This window comes from Microcebus murinus, chromosome 4 (assembly GCF_040939455.1).
Source record: "Microcebus murinus isolate Inina chromosome 4, M.murinus_Inina_mat1.0, whole genome shotgun sequence".
In the NCBI taxonomy this organism is placed as follows: Eukaryota; Metazoa; Chordata; class Mammalia; order Primates; family Cheirogaleidae; genus Microcebus; species Microcebus murinus.
Window position 1 is genome coordinate 102,180,303 of NC_134107.1, and position 24,513 is coordinate 102,204,815.

The 24,513-nt window shown below is 37.7% G+C and overlaps 1 protein-coding gene and 1 pseudogene across 1 annotated transcript; both read left to right on the forward strand.

The window, feature by feature from the left end:
• The first annotated feature begins 1,854 nt into the window (after positions 1–1,854).
• On the forward strand, positions 1,855–2,851 carry LOC142870504 (olfactory receptor 10D3-like). Its single transcript, XM_076001330.1, has one exon. It carries the CDS (start codon positions 1,855–1,857, stop codon positions 2,773–2,775), a length of 921 nt encoding a protein of 306 aa, XP_075857445.1. The 3' UTR covers positions 2,776–2,851.
• A 10,985-nt stretch (positions 2,852–13,836) lies between these two features.
• Positions 13,837–17,653, forward strand: LOC105866509 (zinc finger CCCH-type antiviral protein 1 pseudogene; annotated as a pseudogene).
• The last annotated feature ends 6,860 nt before the right edge of the window (positions 17,654–24,513 follow it).

Below are 24,513 nucleotides of genomic sequence, written 5' to 3' on the forward strand. Positions count from 1 at the left end.
CTCAAAGGGATTTTTAACCATAACATTTTTGATAAGCCCATGTGCTTGTACCATTGGACAGTCAGTAAACATAATGTGCTTGTAGACCTACTTAGTCTATATTTGTCTGCTCTGATCCATTCTCTACACAGCAGGCAGCTGATTGAATTCTTAAAGTATACATTAAGCAGAATTTCAGTAATGAAAGCATGCTAAAAGAAATGTTAGTAGCAGTCTTAAAGGAATATACAAAGAGTTTTTAGAAAATGAGTAAGGTATGAATTTAATCAGTTGTAGAAGTTTGGGAATTATAAAGCAAATTGTAGGAAAAAAAGTTGCAAGTGTGTTTTGTTTTGTTTTTGTTTTGTTTTAACATCAGATGAGATTGTTGCCTCTTTTCTTTAAGGCGTTGCTTTCCTAATCACCAGTTCTTTCTTCAAACCCAAATCCTCCAAGCACAGGACCTCTGGGCAATCTCAAATATCTGAACTCAATGAAAATAAATGGCTCCCTATTACAGGAAAAAGATGTCCAGGAGTTTTTATTAATCAAATAACTTTAAAAATTGAATATAACTAAATGCCACTATATAATTGCATTTTAGTCTAAGAAGTATTGGGGTAGAGACAGGGGGGAAAATAAGGAAAGAGGGAAGAGGGGACTGTCTCCAGTCTAATTGCCTCCTGTGTGCCACACCTCCCTAGTGCCCACGGGGGAAGAGGATCCCAAAGGAAACTAAAGATGTTTATTCTCTCTTGAGGGGTGATTGCTGCTCCTTCACTCAGGAGTCGGAGGCACTGTTGGGTCTAGAATTTCAGGCTTGCGTGGCTGAGTCTGAGAGAGGAGGAATGTTCAGCATTTCTGGCCCCAGAGCCACAGATGTTCCGCAGCATCTAAAGGCAGAGGACACAGGGGTGGGCGGATGTGGGGCTCAGTTTTCAGCCCTAGTCAGCTGTATTTCCCTTCAGTCTGCAAGTGACTTTTCTCTGGAGTGCTTTCTTCTCCTTGTCTTCTAATGAGTTATATGCCCTGAGGAAGATGGGAAGAATGTGGGGATTGGCTCTGGGTTTGGGCTAATACTGACTTAGTTAACTCTGGTATTTTCTTAGGATATTCCTTGATTCATGAAGCTTAACTTTAAAACATTAATGGTGATTGTAGATATGCAATCATGTTGCACACATAATTGCTACTGCAGACTAAACTCTATTTTAAAAATATGTCTTTTTAAATATTGGTTAATATCTATTGCTGTTTCCTACATTAAATATCATCTTTTCCAATTTGTTTGATTTTATTTCCACTAGACAATTCTCAGTTTTCAGCTGCTCCAACTGATGGAGAAAGTAGCTTTGTGAATCAGTCACATCAACAGGTAACACTAGAACTGCTCTAAATCAACCTAGAAAATACTGTGGAATAAAGATTCATTAAAATAAGAATATTAGTATGTTGAATAGATTTTCTAACAAGGATGTGTAGGAGCAGACATTATACTAGGCACTTTACATACATTGAAGTATTAATTTTCACTTAGAGATTTTTGTTTAGTTATCCAAAGTCACAGAGTAGGTAGCAGACAGCATTTAAAATCAGACAATTTCAATCATAATGTTTATTCCATGCCTTCTCTTCTATACTCCCTCTAGTGTTATCTCTTCCTTTTACTTTGGAAGAAACCTATGAAAAATAGATCAATTACTTACCCAAACTTCACACATTAGTGACAGAATTGGACTGACTCCTGTTTAGAAGTTCTTTACAGTGTATAGTTACTATCGGTTTCCAACAGGTTCTGTGAAGACACTGGATTTGGGGGGAACCTCGTCTCGGTGAGGCCATTCTTTGATCTTCCAGGACTGAGCAGACATAACGATGAGGAACCACACCCCAGTCACCGAGTTCCTCCTGATGGGCATCCCGCACACAAGAGGGCTGGAAAACGTGCTCTTTGTCTTGTTTCTGGCCTTCTACCTGCTCACTCTGCTGGGGAATCTGCTCATTCTCCTGGCCATCCTCTCTTCCTCTAACTTCTACACCCCCATGTATTTCTTCTTGGGAAACTTGTCAGTGTTCGACATATTTTTCCCTTCAGTGAGCTCCCCCAAAATGATGCTCTGCCTCATGGGGCAAAGCAGAGCCATCTCTTACGGGGGCTGCGCCTCCCAGCTCTTCTTCTACCATTTCCTGGGCTGCACCGAGTGTTTCCTCTACGCCGTGATGGCCTACGACCGCTTTGCGGCCATCTGCCACCCTTTGCGACACACCGTCATCATGAGCTGGCGGGCGTGCGCCATCGCGACTCTGGGCGCCTGGATGGGGAGCTGTCTGCACGCGTCCGTCCTCGCATTCCTCGTCTTTAAGTTGCCCTACTGTGGCCCCAACAAGGTGGATAATTTTTCCTGTGACGTTCCAGTGGTGCTGCCCCTGGCCTGTGCCGACACCTCCCTCGCACAGACGGTGAGTTTCACCAACGTAGGTGTTGTTGCGCTCCTGTGTTTTCTTCTTATCCTCGCGTCGTACGCTCGCGTCGTTGCCTCCGTGTTGAGAATCGGCCCCGCAGAAGGCGGGCGCAGAGCCTTCTCCACCCGCGGGGCCCACCTGACCTCCATCCTGCTGTTCTATGGGCCAGTCGTCCTCGTTTATCTCCGACCTGCCTCGAGTCCGTGGCTGGATTCTGTGGTTCAGGTGTTGAGTAACATTGTCACCCCTTCCCTGAATCCTTTGATATACACCTTGAGGAACAAAGATGTCAAGTTGGCGCTGAGAAAGGCGCTAAATTCCAGGAGTGCATAATTGTGGAGAGTAAGCTTTACGTCGTGATCTGTCTTTACAACTTTGTCTTGTATTTATCTGGGGGCAATTAGGCTAAGTGAGGTTTGGGATAACTAGGTGAGACTGAATAAATTCTGAAATGATTTATGTCTAGCTATTTATACAATATTTTATTCAACAACTCCTTTACAGTGCTTACTCTGTGCCAGACACCATTCTATGCACTTTATTGATACTGACATATATAATTATCATACTAACCATATGAAGTAGATAATATTATTAAACCAATTTACAGAGGAAGAAAATAAGGTACTGAGAGCCTAAGACACTTCTGCAGTGTCACAGAGTTAGAAAGTTGCTGAGCTAAGATGTGAACCAAAGGGTCTTAACTTTGTGCCTATGCTGCTTCTGTATTGTCAGGATTGTAACATAGTTTTAGGCACTTCTTTTCAATTTATATGGAACAAATTTATAGTTCATGAAATTTGCTCCACTGATTTTTATAATTTTTTAGTCTATATTTTGATGGATGACATGTGTTCAAGTCTGATATCAAGAAATTCTCTTCTGTTTTAGAAACCAGGTGGTATCCCTATATCTACCAAGACATATTAGCATAGTCTCTACTCTCAAGAAAGCATATTCTTTCTTTATGACAATGATTTGAATTCTATAAGAAGCTTTACAGTTTCCTTTCATTCAGTCAAGAGCTTAATTTGAATTCCAGAATTTCTAGACTTCGGTATATAATATTTTTTCTTATGTAAATAGCTTTGAAGAAAACTAGGAAACTGCAAAGAAGTGAAGTGAAAAGAAACTACCCACTAATCTCACCACTATAAGACAACCACCATTAACATTTTGGTATTTTTTCTACCTTTTTCATTAGTGAGTAAATTGAAACTAGAGGTTCTGACTTCTTGTTTAGAATTGTTTCAACTATATGTTATCTATAACTATGTTTATATCTATATATGTATATATGAGATGTACATAGTTGTGATCATATTTTCTATATATTTTCCTATATTAATGGTCTAGTAAGAATTTTCAATTGCCACAATTTTTTAAGCAGCTTTGAGATATGATACACATACCAAAAAAATTAACCAATTTAGAGTGTGGAATTCAATGTTTTTTATTATTTGTACAGATATATACCATCATCACCATAATCAATTTTAGAATATTTTCATCACCATTAAAAGAAGTTCTGTACCCTTTAACTATCATCTCCCTATTCTCCCATCACTCCCAATAAGCAAACACTAGTTTACTTTCTATATCTCTAGACTAACCTATTGTGAACATTTCATAAAAGTTGAATCATATGGCATTATATGTGGTCTTTTTTCACTGGCTTCTTTAACATAGCATAATACTTCCCAGGTTAATCTATGTTGTATCATTTTTTAGAGCTAAATAATATTTCACTGTATGGATATATCATAATTTGTTTATACCATTCATTAGTTGATGGATATTTGGGTTGTTTGTTTTGGGGGGTATTATAAATAGCACTGCTATTAACATTTTTTGTTCATGTTTTTGTTTAAACACCTATTTTCATTTCTTTTGGGCATATACCTAGTAGTAGAATTGCTGGATCATATGGTAATTCTACATTTGACCTTTTGAGGAATCATCAAACTATTTTCCATAACAACTGCACAATTTTACATTCTTATCAAGAAGGTAGAGACTTCCAGTGTTACCACGTCCTGGCCGACACTTTTACCACATTCTGGCCAACACTTTTATTTTATATATATTTTTTTATAGCCATTCTAGTGGTTGTGATATTTTGATTTGAATTTCCATCATGACTAATGATGTTGAGGATCATTTCACATGCTTTTTGGCCATTTGTATGTTTTCTTTGAGAAAAAATCTATTCAAGTTCTTTGTCCATTTTTTTTTTACTTCAGCATATTATGGGGATACAAATTTTAAGATTGCCCCCCTCCCCCACGAAGTCTGAGCCTCAAGCGTGACCATCCCCCAGATGGTGCATGTCTCACTCATTATGTATGTATATACCCGCCCCCCCTCCCCCCTCCCACCCTCCCATTACCCAATTAATGTAGTTCCTATGTGTTCACTTAGGTGCTGCTCAGTTAATACAAGTTGGCTGGTGAGTATATGTGGTGCTTGTTTTTCCATTCTTGGGATACTTCACTTAGTAGTGTGGGATCCAGCTCTATCCAGGAAAATACAAGATATGCTATATCACCATTGTTTCTTAGAGCTGAATAGTACTCCATGGTATACATATACCACATTTTATGAATCCACTCATGAATTGATGGGCACTTGGGTTGTTTCCATAGCTTTGCAATTATGAATCGTGCTGCTATAAATATTCAAGTGCAGGTGTCTTTTTCATAGGAGTGACTTTTGTTCTTTTGGGTAGATGTTTGTCTTTGTGTGGTTGCCTTGTAAGAATATGCATTCTCAGATACTAGACACTTATCAATTATATGATTGGTAAATATTTTCTCTCATGCTGTGAGCTGTCTTTTCACCTTCTTGATAGTGGCCTTTATGCACAAGTTTAAAATTTTGATAGAGTTCAATTTATCTATATTGTCTTTTGTTTGTGCTTTTGGTGTCATATCTAAGAAACCATTGCCAAATCTGAGGTTATAAAGATTTAACCATATTTTCATCTAAGAGTTTTATAGTTTAGTTCTTAGATTTTAGATTTATGATCCGTTTTTTAGTTAATTTTTATAAACAATGTGAGGGAGGAGGTCTAAATTCATTCTTTCGCTTGTGAGTATTTAGTTGTACCAGTATCACTGAGTGTCCTTGGCTCCCTTGTTGAAAATCTGTTTGCCATAGATATACATAGGTTGATTTAGTTCTAGAGTCTTAGTTCTATTTCACTGACCTGTAGTCTGTCCTTATTCCAATTCCACAGTGTCTTGATTACTATGGTTTTTTGTAAGTTTTGAAATTGGGAAGTGTGACTCCTCCTACTTTCTACTTCATTTCAAGATTGTTTTGGTGGGTCCTGTAATTCCACACAAACTTTAGAATCAGCTTGTTAATTTCTACAAAGAAAATAGCTGGCATTCTGATAGGGGTTGTATTGATTCTGTAGATTAATTTGAGGAGAATTGTCATCTCATTAACATTAAGTCTTTTAATCCATGAACATGGGATATTTTTCCATTCATCCAGATCTTCTTTAGTTTTTTTTTTTTTTTTTTTTTTTTTTTTTTTTGAGACAGAGCCTCGCTTTGTTGTCCAGGCTAGAGTGAGTGCCGTGGCGTCAGCCTAGCTCACAGCAACCTCAAACTCCTGGGCTCCAGTGATCCTGCTGCCTCAGCCTCCCGAGTAGCTGGGACTACAGGCATGCGCCACCATGCCCGGCTAATTTTTATATATATATATCAGTTGGCCAATTAATTTCTTTCTATTTATAGTAGAGACGGGGTCTCGCTCTTGCTCAGGCTGGTTTTGAACTCCTGACCTTGAGCAATCCGCCCGCCTCGGCCTCCCAAGAGCTAGGATTACAGGCGTGAGCCACAGCGCCCGGCCTCTTCTTTAGTTTTTTTTCAGCAATTGTATTATAGTTTTCAGAGTGCAAGTCTTTTACTTTTTTGGTTAGATTTATTCCTGGATATTTATTCTTTTGGATGATAAGAAGACAAATGGAATTATTTTCCTAATTTTCTTTTAATACTTTTCATTGCCAGTATATAGAGATTGATTTTCATATATGGATCCTGTATCCTATCTTGCTGAAATCCTTTATTAGTTCTAACAGGTTTTTAGTGGATTCTTCAGCATTTTCTATATGCACAACCATGTCATCTGCAAATAGAGATAGTTGTACTTCTTTCTTTTCTATATGGATGCCTTTTAGTTCTTTTAGGTTTTTTTTCCCCCTTGCCTAATTGATTTGGCTAGAAATTCTAGTACGATGTTGAACATAAGTACTGATGGCAAATATCCTTATCTTCTTCCTCACTTCTGAGTAAAACAGCTAGTCTTTCACCAGTACTTATGATGTTGGCTCTGTGGATTTTTCATAGATGCCATTGATCATGTTGGAGGAGTTGCCTTTTACTCCTAGTTTATTGAATACTTTTATCATGAAAGGGTGTTTATTTTGTCAAATAATTTTTCTGTCTATTGAGAAGATCATGTGGTTTTTGTAGGTTTTTTTGTTTGTTTATTTTTTGATATGATGTGTTATATTAAGTGATTTTTGAGTCAACCAAACTTGCATACCTGAAATAAATCTCCACTTGGTTATGGTGTATAATTCTTTTTATATGTTGATAGATTCAGTTTGCAAATATTTTATTGAATATTTTTGTATCCATGTTCATAAGAAATATTGACAGGCAGTTATTTTCTTTCTTTGTTGTGCTATCTTTGGTTTTTGGTATCAAGTAATCCTGGTTCTATAAAATAAATTGAGAAGAGTTACACTTTTTCTTGTTTTGGAAGAGTTTTTGAAGAATTGATATTAATTCTTTAAATATATTTTTAGAATTTAGTGGTGAAGCCATGTGGGAAGTTTTTTGATTCAGTATCTTTATTTTTTATGGATCTATTCAGATTGTCTAGCTCTTATTGTGTCAGTTTGTGTAGCTTGTATCTTTTTAAGCATTTTTCCACTTCATCTAAATGATCTCTTTTGTTAAAATACCATTGCTTATACTGTTGTTTTATAATCTTTTTTATTTCTGTAAGCTTGGTAGTAATGTTCCCTTTTTCATTTCTGATTCTAGTAACTTCAGTCTTCTTTCTTTTTTTCTTAGTTAATCTAGCTAAAGGTTTGTCAATTGTGTTGATTCTTTTAAATAACCAGTTTTTGGTTTTATTAATTTTTCTATCATTTTTCTATTCTTTCTCTTTCTCGTTAATTTCCATTCTAATCTTTATTGTTTTCTTCTTTCTTCTTACTCTAGATTTAGTTTGCTCTTCTTTTTCATTGTTTTAAGGTGGAAGTTTAAGTTATTGATTTAGCTTTTCTTTGTATAGGCATTCAGAGTACCAATTTCTTTCTAAGCATGCTTTAGCAGCATTACATATGTTTTGGTATGTTGCTCTTTATTTTTTTCTAATTTCCCTTTTTATTTCTTCTTTGATCCATTGGTATTTATTGTGCACCGTTTAATTTCCAATTATTTATGAATTTCTCAAATTTCCTTTTGTTATCAGTATCTAATTTTCTTTCTTTGTGTTTGGGAACATAGTTTGGATAATCTCGATTCTTTTAAACTTCTTGAGGTTTGTGTTATAGATTTGCATGTGGTCTATTCTGGAGCATATTCCAAGTGAACTTGAGGAGAATCTATATCCTGTGTTGTCGGGTGTAATGTTTTATAGATATCTGTTAGTTCAAGTTGATTTATAGCGTTAAGGCTTCTATTTCCTGTTGATCTTCTGCATAGTCATTTTATTTTATTTTTTTTATTATTATTTTTTTTTAAATTTTTTAATTTTTTTTATTTTGGCATATTATGGGGGTACAGATTTTAAGGTTTCAATAAATGCCCATTTCCCCCCCTCCCCCCTGCATAGTCATTTTATTCATTATTAAAAGTTGAGGTTGTTGAATTGTCTATTTCCACCTGCCAGTTTTTGCTTCATATATTTTGCTGTTCTATTATTAGATGCGTGTGATTATAATTTTTATATCTTCTTGATAGATTGACCCTCTCTATCAATAAAAAAATCCCTCTTTAACTCTGATAATATTTTTTGTTTTAAAGTCAATTTTGACTATCATAACAGTATAGCCACTTCAGCTTTCCAGTGATTGCTGTTTGCATGCTATATCTTTTTCCATGCTTTTATTTTGATTCTACTTGTGTATTTGTGTCTAAAGTGTGTCTCCTGTAGACAGTATGTAGTTGGATCATAATTTTTTGTTCAGTTTGATAATCTCTGCCTTTTCATTGAATTTTTAATCCATTCACATTGAATATCATTAATATAGTTGGATTTACCATTTTACTTTTTGTTTTCTGTATGTCTCATGCCGTGTCTTTTTGTTCTTCTATTTCTTCTTTACTTTTTTCTTGACGTTAATTTCAAATGTAGCATTTTAATTCCCTTAATTATAATTTTACCATATTTTTTAATATAGGGTATATTGTATACCTTAATGGTTGCTCTAGGGCTTACCATGTTATATCTTATTACAATCATCTTCAGATTTATAATAACTTACTTCCAGAGAAATGTACAAACATTACTCCTATATATTACTCATTTCTTTTCCTCCCTTTTGTGTTACTATTGTTATACATATTACATATATGGATGGTATAATTCAACAATGCATTATTATATTTATGATTTCATATAATTTTATGTCTTTTAAAAGAAGTTGAGAGAAGAAAGGAAAGCAAGTATGTATTCATAGTTTTTGTTATAATAAACTTCTTGCTTATTATTTCTGGTTCTCTTCATTTCTTTCTGTGGATTCAAATTACCACATGGAGTCATTTCCTTAGCCCCAATACAGCTTTGCTCCCACCCACCTCCCTTTTACTATTTGCTCCCACCCACCTCCCTTTTACTATTATTGGCAAGAATATTATATTTATATGTTATATGGCCAATAATGCTTTACATACATATTATTTTATACAACTACTTTTAAATCACTTAAGAAAAAGGACATAGCCAGGCGCGGTGGCTCATGCCTGTAATCCTAGCTCTCTGGGAGGCCGAGGTGGGCGGATTGCTCGAGGTCAGGAGTTCGAAACTAGCCTGAGCAAGAGCGAGACCCCGTCTCTACTATAAATAGAAAGAAATTAATTGGCCAACTAATATATAGAGAAAAAATTAGCCGGGCATGGTGGCGCATGCCTGTAGTCCCAGCTACTTGGGAGGCTGAGGCAGAAGGATTGCTTGAGCCCGGAGTTTGAGGTTGCTGTGAGCTAGGCTGACGCCATGGCACTCAGTCTAGCCTAGGCAACAAAGTGAGACTCTGTCTCAAAAAAAAAAAAAAAAAAAAAAGGAAAAGAAAAAGGACAAAAATGTGCATTTATACCATATTTATAATTACATGATTACCTTTTCTGGGCTCTTTGTTTTGCACGTGGATTCAGACTGCCATCGGGGGTCACTTGTTTTCAGCCAGAAGAACTTTATTTATTCTTTCTTGTAAGGTAGATCTGCTGGAGACAAATTCTCTCCACTTTTGTTTACCTTAGAGTGTCTATTGCAGCTTCATTTTTGAAAGACAGCTTTGCTGTATATAACATCTTGGTTAAATTTTTCTTTTTTTGAGCACTTGAGTGATGATTATCCCACCACTTTCTGGCCTCCATTGTTTCTCATGAAAAGCTAATTGTATTGGAGTTACCTCATGAGTGATGAGGAGCACGTTTTCTCTTGATGCCTTCCACATTTTTTCCCTGTGTATGGCTTTCAGTGGTGCATTTGTGGATTTTCTTTGTGTTTATTCTACTTGAAATTCATTGAGCTTTCTCAATATGCGGAGAGTTGATTTTCAATAAATTTAAGATGTTTTTAGCTACTATTTCTTCTAATATTTTTAATGCTTCTCTTGCTCTCATGTGCTTTCTCTTTCTCTATCCCTCCCCTCACTTCTGGCATTCCCATTAAACATATGTTGGGTTGATGTACTGAATGGTATTCTACATTTCTAGGAGTCTCTGTTCATTGTCTTTATTATTTCTTCCCTGTGTTTTGGTTTCATACTCTGTTGATTTATCTTCACATCTGCTAATTCTTTCTTTTGCCAGTTCAAATCTACTTTGAGCCCCTCTAATACATTTTCCATTTCAGTGATTGTTCTTTGCAATTGCAGAATTTTCACTTGAGCATCAGATAACTTCCATCTCCTTACTAATATTCTCTATTTGGTGTGACATTGTCATCAGACCTTCCTGAGCTTCTTTGGTCATGGGTTCTTTTAGTTCTTTGAACACATCTATAATGACTACTTTGAAGCCTTTGTCTGTTAAAATCTGACATCTGGTTGATCTCACAGGAAGGTTTTATTTTTTTGTTTTGTTTTGTTTTGTTTTACTTGATTCTTTTCTTGATGTATAGGCCATGTTTTCCTGTTTATTTCTATGTCCAATAATATTTTTTTTGAAAACTAGACATTTTAGATAATATGTTTTGGCAACTCTGGATACTGGTTCCCACTGGATCTGGTTGGGAGCAGAACTCAGTTCAAATACCACAAACGCTCTATTATTACCAAGTTATGGGAGATTTTCTTAAATAAATGCTTCTTTATTTGCTGTATATACATAGGACCATTTTCAGAGACTTTAAATGGTTCTTTATTATTAATATGATTTTGATCAGTGTTGGGTTTACAGAGCTCTTCAAGCTGTCATGTCGGAAACTCGTCATCGCCACAAAATATTAATAAGGAAGGGTTTTAAAGCTGCATGATATTCCATTTTATCAATTAGTACAATCATCCTTATGATTCCTACATTACCAAGTTTTAATTTGATTCTAAGTGTTTCACCATTAGCCATAACCCTACAGTAAACCCTACCATATTTGTGTTAAAAGATTTTTCCACCTTTCAATTATATTTTTAGCTGTGGTATTACTGAGTCAAAGAACATTAGCTTTTTGTTCGTTTTATGCATGCAGCCAAAATACTTTATGGAAATGTTATAGCCACTCCTAAAAATAGATGTTCTCGTTCCTTATGCAAAATACCATCATAAAATTTGTTAAATTAATAATTTGTTGTTGAAATGATTGTTTTTGCTTCAAATGAAGTAACATGTTTTATTTATTTGAATATCCTCGTTAGTATAAAATCAGCCATTGACTTTTGTCAGTTTTTAATGGGAACTTAGGACTTTCTTATTTTATGTTCTTCATAAATGAATTTAACATGTTAACTTCTCATATGTGTTACATTTTCATTCACTTTTTAATTTATCCTTTGCCTTCATTAACGACATGTTATGTGTAGAAGTCTTTTTTAATGTAATCTAACATCAATCTTTTTTTTCTCTTTCTTTATTGCTTATATACTTAGGAATTCTTATAACTCCTCTCTGATGAATATTTAATAACAAGTTTTCAGGTTTTTTTTTTTTAAATAAACTCATTAAATTACCAAAAAATTTTATATACTTGATTACTATAATATAATATAGTGGAAATATAATTTATGTCTCTTTATAACTAAACTTTTGTCTTGTTTAATATTTTAATCCATTAACAATATTACTCTATTGGTAAATTGCTAGAACAAACTAAATAGTTATTAGGATCATACTTTTTAGTATTTGCTTGGATTTCATTTGCTTGAACTCTATTCAGAGATTTATAACTATTTTTAATTACAGATTAAGTGATGTTTTTGGAATTAATTTTAGTCTCAGATTTGTTGCCTTTATAAAATGAATTGGATAAACATACTAATTAAACTTTGTGTACTCTAGAAAAAAAACTACAAGAGGATTACCTGTTTCTTGAAATAGCCTATAAAGTCATATGATTCTAATATGATTTTTATAAGTAATTCTTGAAAAATACTTTTCCATTTTTCATGAACCTTAATCTATTGAGATTTTCTATTTCTTCTTGAGTTGCTCTTGTGACTAACACATTTCTAATGAAAATTTCCATTTTATTTAAATTAGTGGCTTTCATATTTTAGTTATATTAAATTACCTTGAGTCTGTGGGGCTTAGAAGCTATAAATTAGAAATGTAGTTTTCAGAGTGTCATCCTCCTGAGATTCTGATTTGTGAAGTCTGAAGAAAGGGCCCCAAATCTGCATGTTTAACAAGCACATTCAGGAGATTAATTTGGGGTCTTATATTTGTCAAAATAAGGACATTAATATTTTTCCTTTGTATCTGTTATCATATTCTCATCTTGCTGTTTTTTTTTCCACTTTCTCCATTTTTACATAATTAGATTTGTAGAAAGTTTGCCTTTATTCATTTCTTTCCTGAAAGAAAAACTTTTGAATTTATTTATCAGTTCTCTTGATGTTTGATTTTGAGGTAAAAGATGTCTGCTTGTATCTTGGCTATTTATTTCTCCCACTGTCATTGATATTTGTCCATCTCCCTATCCTGCTGGGTCTTTTTCTTTGCATCATGTTATAAAAGCATTTATAATATTTTCATCCAAATGGTTAATTTTAAGGAGTTTTAGATTTTTTTAACTCTTTAATGGTTAGAAAACACAGATAACATATTTTAAATTTTGGAATTGGTTAAAGATTTTCTGTATCCTAATACATGATCAAGATGTGTCATTGTCCATATATGCCAGGATAAAAAACAGACTTGTAATGTACCAAATTTTTAAAACCAATTTAAGTTTTATAATTAAATTTACAAAAAATTTCACAACTTATTTCTTTTCCATTGCTTTATCATTTAGCAATACACCAATACTACAATGTTTAATTGCTTTAACTTCCTAAATTAATATATATATTGGTAATTTGGAGCATGTAAACCATTAACACTATTGAGGGGGAAAAGCCTTTAAATTTTATTATTAAAATTTATGTTTCTTAAAATACACCACAAATTTATATTTGTTAATCTTGATATTAGAACATTTCAAACATTTGAACATTTCAAACTACATAAAAATATGATAAACAATATAAAACAGAGGGAAATTTGTTGACAGCTGACCTATAAAACACTATTTCTTATATTGCAATTTAGCAATAAGACAGCTTACACAGCTCTCCAGAAAACATACAGTGTTTTCAGTGGAGTGTTATCAACAAAAATCAGCACAATCTCACACAATGTCTCCACATAATTGTATTTCTAAATGAGTATTTTTTTTAACCAATTGTTTTTTCTCTAAACCTATTATCTCTATGACTCTCTTTCCTTTTACTAGAGACCAGGTCTTTCTCACCTTTATTATTCACAGTACATTATTGACAGATGTTTTCTCTTTGTTTGTCCTATATGCCTAAGGGGCCACCTCCTTTCCCCACTCAATCTCCAGCTTCTAGCTGTGTTATATATAAGGAGCTGCTGTCCCCAAAGGGCTGTAGAAAGAGACATTGGTGAAAAGAGTGAGTATGGGAAGAGGGCACAGTGAGGGTGGGGAGTAAGGATGGATTTCAGGGGTAAATGATAGGTTTTTCTTCCTTACTCTTTCTTCCTCCTTAACTTGCATGTTTGACCAGAGGTCCATTCATGCTTCTGTCATGATTTTCTCTCTTTCAATATCTCTTTGTCTCTCTTTCTGCATTCCTATCATTGGAAATTTTCCCCGGACCCTTTTTTCACAAAACTATATATTATTATTGGTTATATATTATTGGTTTCTGATATTATTACAGGTTTTGAACATCCTTATAGGAATTTTAAGTAGGTGAAATTTTATAAGACATGGTCAGTCGTCAGATCAACTCATAACTTCACCAAATAGAAACATGTTATGGTAAAATGTACTTCCTCTTTGTAGAGTCTCACTTTTCAATTTATTCCATGTTATTTTTGGGGAGAAAGATGTCAGAGTGTAGAAAGCTTGCTATTATTAATATTTAGAGAGTAGTTTCCCTGAACTCCCCACCAGATGCCCTGTGTACAGTATACACTATTCACTTAAAAGAATGAAAAGAGTTACTTATTTATTTTACAAAATATTATTTTTGCATTATTTGTGTTTTAACATATCAATGAATTAAGTGCAATAAATGAAATTAAATTCACTATAGTTTATTCTGATGAAAATGGAATTGGAGGAGCTACATGACACAAGCTAGCCTAATCACCCTCTCTCAATTTGTGAGTATCAATTTGAGAGATAAGAATCTCGATTCTAGTTTCTCTTCTTTCCGAAGAAGAAGCCTCGCGGAGCCCAGCGAGGGAACCTCACCCTCGCCCAGCCCAGAACCGGGAGGGAGGAGGCCAGCGGGGCGTCCCCGGCAGATTTGCCCGCGCTCCTTCCCTTCCTTTCCACCCGACTGCGGTCGCAGTGACTTCCCATCTGACGCAAGGGCCGGGCGGGCGAGAGCTGACCTCTCCACCCGAGAGCCGAGCGGGAATCCGAAACCGCGCGGCCCAGCTACCGGCGGCGCAGGGCGCGCCCAGCAGCAGCACCGCCCGCGCGCCTCCCCCGCGCCCCGTCCCGGACACTTGTAAGGTTCGAGTCTCCTCCCCGCCGAGTCCCGCGCCCCGGCGGAGCCTGCACGTCGCGCGCGCCACGGCGGACCCGGAGGCGTGCTGTTTCATCGCCAAAATCCTGTGCGCCCACGGGGCCCGCACGGACCTGGACAAGCTGCTCGAGAAGATCGCGCTCCCCGAGGCGCAGCTCCGCGACTGGCTGGAGCAGGCCGGGCCGACCGCTTCGGAGTGTTGGAGACGGGCAGCAGTGCCGGGGTCACCCGGACCGTGGCGGCCAACACTCGAGCCCGGGTCTGCCGTGGCGAGTACTGCCAGAGACCCTGCGATAACCTGCATCTCTGCAAGCTCCGTCTGCTCGGCCGGTGCAACTATTCGCAGTCGGACCGGAATTTATGCAAATATTCTCATGGGGTTCTCTCAGCAGAGAACTTCAAAATCCTAAAAATGCATGAGCTCTCTGGACTTAATCAAGAGGAATTAGCAGTGCGCCTCGTCCAAAGTGATCCTTTTTTTATGCCTGAGATATGCAAAAGTTATAAGGGAGAGGGTCGCAGGCAGATTTGTAACCAGCAGCCTGGGTGTGACAGACTCCACATCTGTGACCACTTCACCCGAGGTAACTGTAGTTTCCTCAGCTGTCTCAAGTCCCACAACCCGATGGACAGAAAGGTGCTGGGGATCATGAGAGACCACGGGCTGAACGCAGACGTGGTCCAGAGCACCCAAGACATCTGCAACAGCAAGCACATGCGGAAGAACTCCCCCGGGTTGAGAGCTCCCTTCCATCGTAGAGCTGGGCGGTACAGAGCTAGAAGCAAAAGTAGAGAGCGATTCTTTCATGGCAGCCAGGAATTTCTGCCATCTTCCACTCAAAGGTCCTCCACGCCCAGTCCAGACCAGGGCTCCCGGGGATGACGTGCCTGTGGATGGCGTCACCCACAAGTTCACCTATCTGGGGACTCAGGATCGCGCTCAGCCCTCCTCGCCTTCGGCTAAAGCAACCAATCTCGGAGGAGCAGCCTCCAACTGGAAGGACCCCACACCCTGGCCGAAGGACCAAGGCACCGGGAACGAGAGTGTGTTTTCCCCAATCCTGACTGCCACCCGCCCTCCTCTCGGTTCTGCACCAACACCTGAAGCTGTGACCACCGGAAACAGCACAGGCATGCTTTACCCCAACCCGAGGGACGCGGAGGGCAGAAGTGGAACTCAAGACCTCCAGCATGTTTCTCTTTTCCATAATAATGCTGATGGAGGGGCCGCTGGTGTAACTTCCGCAAGATATTTCAATTACAACAGCACAACCAACAGTCAGAGAGAAACATCACTCCCTAGGGATCGAGATGCTGGACCTGCTTCCCGGGATCTCCAGACCACCGGCCAAATTACCGAAGGTGATACTGCAGCAGTGGCATTTGTTAACGGTACCATGTCTTCTTGGGTACGTGATCCTAGCTTAGAGAAAATTTGTCTTGACCATCTGCATGAGGGATGTCAACTCAATGAGAGCTGCGACAAAGACCACTTCCACCTGCCCTACCGGTGGCAGAAGCTCAGCGGAAAGAAGTGGGAAGACTTCGAGCACATGGAAGAGATTGAGGAAGCCCTATTGCGCCCCCAAAACTGTGTCTTTTTAGCAGGAAAGGGCAGAATCGATTTCGAGAACATGATTTGTGATTCCATGCCCATCCGACGCATGTCCACTCCCACATCTATAGGGAAGGCGGCCGACTCTGTCTTTACCACCAAATGGATCTGGTATTGGAGGAATGAATATGGCAAGTGGATTCCATACAGGGAAGAGAAAGATAACCAGAAAGGTTCGAACATTGACTCTTCATACCTGGAGTCTGTCTATCAACGCTGCCCAAGAGGAGCTGTGAGGTTTCAGGCGGGTCCACGGAACTATGAGCTGAGTTTCCAAGGGATGATTCAGACAAACATAGTTTCCAAGACTCAAAAGAATGTTATCCGAAGGCCAAAGTTTGTGTCTTCATGGGATGTGAATCAGAAGAGAAGGTGGCCCGACTATCAACCGGTGCAGACCACATCAGAGCCTTTATCTTCGACATTTCTTCCTCAGCAGGACCCTGGCTTCCTACCCTCGAATGAGTTTAAGTTGTTAGAGCTCAATAACCAGCATTCGGAATATGCCAAAATAAGTAAGCATTTTGGAGCCTCCATGAAAAATTTCAAGATTGAAAAGATAAAGAAGATCCAGAACCAAAATCGCTTAGATAATTTTAACAGGAAGAAAAAGTAGATGAAGAAGGAAGAAGAAAAACTCCTATTTTATGCAACGAGGCACACCCATGTGGACTCTATCTGTGCGAAGAATTTTAACTGGACCATTCATGAAACTCATGAACCCAAATATGGAACAGGAAATTACTTCGCAAAAGATGCCATCTATTTGCACAAAAATTGCCCGTATGATGCCAGAAACATCATTATGTTTGTAGCCCGCGTCCTGGTTGGAAATTTTATCGCAGGAGATAAGATGTACACAAGCCCTCCACCGCAGTACGACAGCTGTGTGGACACTAGTTTGAATCCCTCCGTTTTTGTCATATTTGAGAAAGATCAGATTTACCCAGAGTATGTGATTGAATATACTGAAGCAGACAAAGCCTGCGTGATCAGTTAGAACTGATGAATACAGTGTCCTAAGGATGCCATCGCCATTCTATTCTCTTACATAACCAAATTTTCCCAGATAGTAGTTAAACTTGTATATTTCCTTGCCCAGTTATCTAATGTCTTAGGTCAGTGATTCCCAAACTTTGTTATACATTGGAATAATCCAGGAAGTTTTAAAAACATTCCGGTGCCCAGGTTGCACCTCATGCCAATTAAATCACTATTTCTGAGGGTAGGTTGTATTTTTTAAAGCTTTCCTGATGATTCCAATGTGTTGGAAAGTTTGCATTCTTTTAGATGTAATTGGTAAAGGCTGGTTTCTAAATTTTCTATAATTGCAGCTACATGTCTCCCATCTACTCATTTAGTGTACAGTATGGCATGGTTTTTTGTTTTGGTTAAATTGAAAGAAAATTAATTTGGGAAATTCGAGAGAAATCTCACAATGCATATTGAAATAAGGACATAAGAAATGTCTTTCATCCTTGGATGAAAGATTGTGAACAACTGGGGAGGAAATGCTTGGGCACATGCTAGGGAAAAAGTGAAAAGTGAAATTTAAATGTTATTGTAGACATGGCTGCAGTACTATACCTTATCTCTGTGATGAAACTGATTTGTATCACACATTTCGTTATTGCTACACTTATTTGGGGGACAAACTCCATCCAGGTTGACTCCTTCTGTAATGCCAAGTGTGGCTCAGCGAGAAGCAACCAACTGGAGTTAATTGCCCATTTGGGCTCTTTATATAATTATGGGAAAGTAGACATTTTGTTGTAATTGATGTGATTACAGAGAAGACTTTTATCAGGTCCGGCTTTCATGAAATTGTCTGTATTTTGAGGGAACAGAATTGCAGTAACCAAATTTACACAAGCATGACTGATAAATATCAGTGCTTTTATAGTTGTTTGCTGCAGCAGATGAACCTCGCTAAGAAAATAGGAGCATCGCCATCCCTACTGAAGGACCGGCCTCCTAAGGACATGAGATTTGATTCCTGGTGAACATAGAATCAGAACTAGGAGAACAATGTCGTAAACCTTGTGCCTACTAAATATCTTTTATTTAATGTGACGAATTTCTAAATGTAGTGGATTATATGGAATTGTAGTATAGTTTTTAGAGAAGGGGAGGTGCTTGGACCAATATCTCTTTCCTTATTATGAATCAGGTTTTTTCTTCCAGTTTTCCTTTTCTAACATTCCTTGCCAATTAATTGTCAACATTTCCTGTTATAGTTCCTTCCAGCAGACATGTCACAGATAATTAATTAGCATTAGAGTTGATTTTATATTAGGCAGATTTTGGACCAGTAGTACAAAGATCTCCACAATTCTTAGTTTAAAGGGCTCCACCAGTAACAAATGTATACAGATTTTTTTAGAGTAGGATTATTTTCTGGGAGTCTTGCCATAAATGGTTATTCTTGGTCATATATTTTTTCATGGTATCATCCATTTTGGAGGGTTCATTTCCTGACCTTGACCCTCACACTGTAGAAGTGCATTTTATCCAACTCTTTCCAGCTGCGTTAGGCACCCGTAGGTGGATAGTTCACAGACATCATCGACTTTACACATCCAAGATGGAACTCTCAATCTGCCTCCCTCACACGTATCATTACCTGTATTCTGTGTATAGGTAAATAGTGCCACCATCCACCCATCCGCACAAGCAGAAATCCAGAAATCACCCTTAACTCCTTGTTGTCCCTCAAATACACATCTAAACAGTTCCCAAATCCACTTTTACCTCTTAAACATCTCTTTTCCCTTTTAAGTTCTTCTACACAAGCCACTCTGGCTTTCTTTCAGCCATGTGGCTCCTATTTTCACCTAGTTCAGTAGTTCTCCATGAGCACTTTTGCCTTTTATTTTTTTAAGGGCAAATACAAATATGTCTTCTTTATTATCCTCCAACACCACTTCAGGTAACATGCTCTACCTATGCACAATTTTAGAAATAAGTGAAAAATTAAATAAAACTAATATTAACATAAAAGGGAAATAAAAGGTATATAACCTGGGGACAACTATGTTAGAAGATCTAATGAAGTAGTCAGATGTTTACACCTAGTTATAATGAATAAATTTGAACTTAAAAGAAGGTAGAAAATCAGAAACTAGTTTGTGCAAAGAAGCATGAGAAAATGAAAAAGCAGAAATATGAGTGGACATCAGAATAAAAAGTAGGAATATAACAACTTACTTGCATATAATAATATCTATTTGTATATGATAAGAGACAGAATGAAGTTACCTTAATTGAAATACAGATAGTATGCAAGAAAATTTGCAGATTGCCAAAGTGGAGAAAATGAGGAAATATTATATTCTTGCAGACGAGCTGTCGTCATACATGAATGTCTCGTGAGACATTCAAAATTCGTGTAGGGTGCAAAATAATTTCTTATTGTGAGGAACTGTCCAACGTATTGCAAGATGTTCAGCATACTTGGCTCTCACATGCTAAATGCCAGTAGCACCCACGTCCCCACCCCCAATCATGGTGATAACCACAAACACCATCAGACCTATTCAACCTTTGTAGAGGAGATAGTTTGTAACATCCTCTTTGCTGTCCTGATATTATTCATAAATGATAAAATCTACTTGAATTTCTTTAAAAATCAATTTAATGCCTTAACTCTATTATAATGGAGAAATAGAAGGTAAGAAATTTGTAATGAAAATAAAATGGATTTCAATATTTAAATGCACAGGCATGACTATGCCATATAAGACCTGAAATAGATTTACTCTTGCTTACAATGAATAGGTTTGGACTTAAGAGCTGATCAGAGGCTGCCTCCTGTGAAGAAGTACAGGAATATGAATGATTAGAGGTACAGGGGACACTAGAAATAAAACTAGTTATTAGGATAAATCACAACATACCATATACCTTATCTGTATGTGGCAAAGGAAATAAGAAAATGTCCTTACTTAAAATAAGAATAATAGGACAAAACCAATTACAGGTTGTCTCAGAGGAAACAAATGAATGAAACTCTCTCAGACAAGCTGTAGGGTCCTACATAAATGTCCAGCAGGACATTAGAAAGTTGTTTGGGGTTCAGAATAATTCATCCTCGTGTGGGACAAACCCCTCTGCAGGACATCTCTTGTCCCTGCAGCATCCGCTCAATGCCCATAATAGTCCCCCACTGTGATGGGAGCACCACCAACCCCTCAATCTCCTAAATACCATCAGGATAATCACTGACCTAGTTGATGTGTAGCACCCTCAGATTAGGCAAACTGTTATCTGTGAAGAAATAGAAAAACTTAAACCGTTGTGTTTTGTACTTTACACCTTGCTTTGTTCATTTTAAGTATCTATCCCACCTGAAATTTCCTGCTGTTTGCATTGGAATGCAAGCTTCCGAAGGGCCAAAGCTGTCTTGTCCACTGTGCCACGCCTGATGCCCAGGCTCGCTGATCCATTGGCTAACTCTGTTGACTAAATTAAGCTCAACTCTGTATATTTCAGTTGAGTTGTATTGCTTCTTGTTATTCACCTGAATTTGAACTAATAAAAAGAAAGAATGAAAAAAAAAGAATCTCAACCATTTGCCACTGTTTAGCAGTAATACAACTAGTTTCTTCTTATTTTCTTTTTAAATCATAAGCAGAACCAGTAACTGAATATAAAATGAATGTGTTTTTTTAAGCCAACAGTACTCAGAAGCTCATAGTATAATATTTATACATGAAATGGGAAGTTTCCACCTTTGAGAAGCACCTGAAGTATGACATTGCAGAGATTTCAGCTTCTGTTAACTTCAGTACTTATCAGCCTATTTTATTCTAGCTTTATCAGGAGTCTAATATCGCCTGTTTGCATCTGCATAAATCCTTAGTCCCTTTAATCCTACAGTGGCTCTCATCCTGGTTAGTCTCAGTCACCACCTTAAATACAAGCCCTCCCCTAACTCCATCCCTAAGTTCTGCACCTTCTTCCATACTCACATGTTCAAACTGCTCCGTGATTCTTCCACAGGGATTCTCCCATGCACTAATATCCTCTTTCTTAATCCTTCCTATTATCTTCCGCAAAAGCTCTTGGGACAAAGGCAATGCTGTCTATATATACACCAAATCCTGTTGTGTTTCCTTGGACCCAGGTGAAGAGGGTATGTCTGAGTCCTCCATAGCTGCATCAGAATCTTACTACTGGGTTCCGGCGGGTGGGGTGTGGCCTGAGGTGCTGCAAAGCGCTCTGGAGGAGATGGCTTCTCAGAGCAGCCTGAGTGACCTTCCTCTCCCCTCTCCCTCTGACCTGGGGACTCTGGAAGCCACTGGAGCAGTTTCCCATTCCATGTAAAACTTGTCATAACCTAGAAATAAATCTTTGTTGCGCTTATCCACTAAACTTTTAGATTTACTTGTTATCATGGCATAGCCTATTCCATATTGGACTAATATAATTCTTGCATTTTTTTTTATAAATAGAGATTCATACATACCTACTTTTTAGAATGTCATCTACACTTTCTACTTTAACTAAAAGATTCTTCCTTTTAGCAGAATTTTTATTTATTTTATCTGAAAATTCTGTATGTAGCAAAAAATTGGATGTGATATTGCTAGGCAAGATAATTGTTGATAGTATTAATAACCTCTGGTTTTTCAAATAACCCATAAATGCAGATGTTTATGTAAAGTTTACCATTTTTTAAATTATTGTGACTAACATAATAGAAAAAATAAATATATTATCCATGCCCCACTTACAGAGAGTCAGGTTTGAGCTTCTTTAGTTCATGACTCCTAGTCTTCAGCAAAATCTTTTCTCCTGTGGAAGTCCAAGCACCTCTTCTATACTAATCCCTTCAAATCAGCTACTTTCACAATGATGCATGAATATTCACTGAAATATCTGGAGCAAGAGAACATTACTCCTCCAACCCAAGCCTATTCCAACCTTAGGTGAGTTCAGAGTCTTCAGCAATGACCCATGAATCACCCGAGCCTCAAAGCTCTCACCCACGTGCTTTCCCTCTACTTCATTTCAGGATCCCCCACCCAGGGCCGTTCCCTAGATCCTGCCATCACTCTTCCCTGCCCCAGTCTGAAGTTTCAAACGTGAGCATCCCACTCTGACTACCACCTTGTCTTCCAGATCTGTCATTCCTTTCTCTCACTAGACTTTCTCCCCTACCTCCTTGACATCTCCTGCTCGTAAGTTTTTTGTTTTTCACTGTTTTCTCCTGACTTCACCTTCTTCTCTATTCAGCTTTGAATATGTAACTCCCTTGGTTCCAGTTTCTATGTATTAGGCATAGGTTTATGGGCCCAGTCCCCTCTGTCCCATCCCTTCAATGCCCTCAGCCTAATATCTCTCAAGAACATGCTCTCTGCCAGCTGTTCACATACTTACCACAAAGAAAACTCTGACCAAAGAAAATGTGTTTAAAGCCCTTAGTAGAAGAGAGTCCTGTTTTTCTGTCTGTTCACATGTGTGATCACTCCTTTCATACACAAACTTTAGCCACATCAAAATACTAAATCTTTGAATGAGCTATTTTATAATTTGTGTCTATATATTTTTCCATATGTATATCTTACTTCCCCCTTTTTAGGCTCCCATAAATAGATAAGATACAACAATCAAAAAATGGGGCTTGGAGACCAGAGATTGTGGCTGCAAATTCTAACTTCATCACTCTTAGTCTTAGTTTCACCATCTGTAAAACAAGCATGATAATTCATAGACTTCTGGTTGTTGTAAGAGTTAAATGAGATAATTTGCACCAGGTATCTTATAGACTATCAGGCCTATGGTAGACTCTCAAAAAGAGACAACTTTCTATCATTCCCATTCTTACTAGCACAGCTTGATTATCTTCTATTCTGAGAAATTTTCCCTAATCCAGCCTAACTGCTTTAGTTTCTTCTTGCTTTCTGTCATTGTGTCTAGTACATAATTATTGTTGAACTTAAAATAGCAATTTTAAATTTGTTGGTAAACCTTCCCTAGTCCACATTCACATAAACACTATGCTCTGAGCTCCTTGCGGACAGAGAGCTACATTAGAACTCTGTATCTGAGGAGTCTAAGTTGCTAAATACATTTCTAAATTAAGTGGAATTAATTGTACCTGTATATAACCATCCAGCTTTGTTTTGCTTTTCCATTTCACATTTTTTCAGGTCCAATACTCACTATCAATGCTATCCTTAATAAATTAAATTGCTCACAGTGCAAAAGTACACAGTACACACCTTCACACATTTCTTTCAGTTCACAGACCAAAGTCTGAGACCTTACATGAAACAGTGGGAGTAACCAAAACTTTGTCTAGCCACATTCTCCCGATCCCAGGGTTGCATTTCCAGTGCCAGAACTCATTGGTTCCCATGTACACATTTAGCTCTGTGTCACAGCTGAATCTGAGGTTGTGTCGAGTAGCTTTTCCCTGCTCCTTGACCCCAGCTCAGGTATCCTGAGTGGTGGTGGTGGGTCTACATATTAAAGGGACTGGCTCCATGCCAGGGTTCTACCTTGTTTGGGAAACAGAGTAGAAGGGAATAATCTGATATTCTGAGGGAAGAAAAAGGTAGAGCAATGATTTCCATTTCTTGTGTTAATACTATTCTTTTTTTTAGCGTATTATGGGGGTACAAGTGTTAAGGTTACCTATATTGCCCATGCCCCCCCCACCACCCTCGGGACAGAGCCTCAAGAGTGACCATCCCCCAAACATTGCACATCTCACTCATTGTGTTTCTATATACCCATCCCCACCTCCCCCCTTCCACCTGCCTGACACCCAATAAATGTTACTCCTATATGTCCACTTAGGTGTTGATCAGTTAATACCAATTTGATGGTGAGTACATGTGGTGCTTGTTTTTCCATTCTTGAGATACTTCACTTAGTAGAATGGGTTCCAGCTCTATCCAGGAAAATACAATAGGTGCTATATCACCATTGTTTCTTAAAGCTGAATAGTACTCCATGGTATACATACACCATATTTTATTAATCCACTCATGTATTGATGGGAACT

Bases quoted from the DNA above. Each gene is read 5' to 3' on its own strand.
- LOC142870504 (XM_076001330.1), top strand. From the start codon at position 1,855: ATGAGGAACCACACCCCAGTCACCGAGTTCCTCCTGATGGGCATCCCG.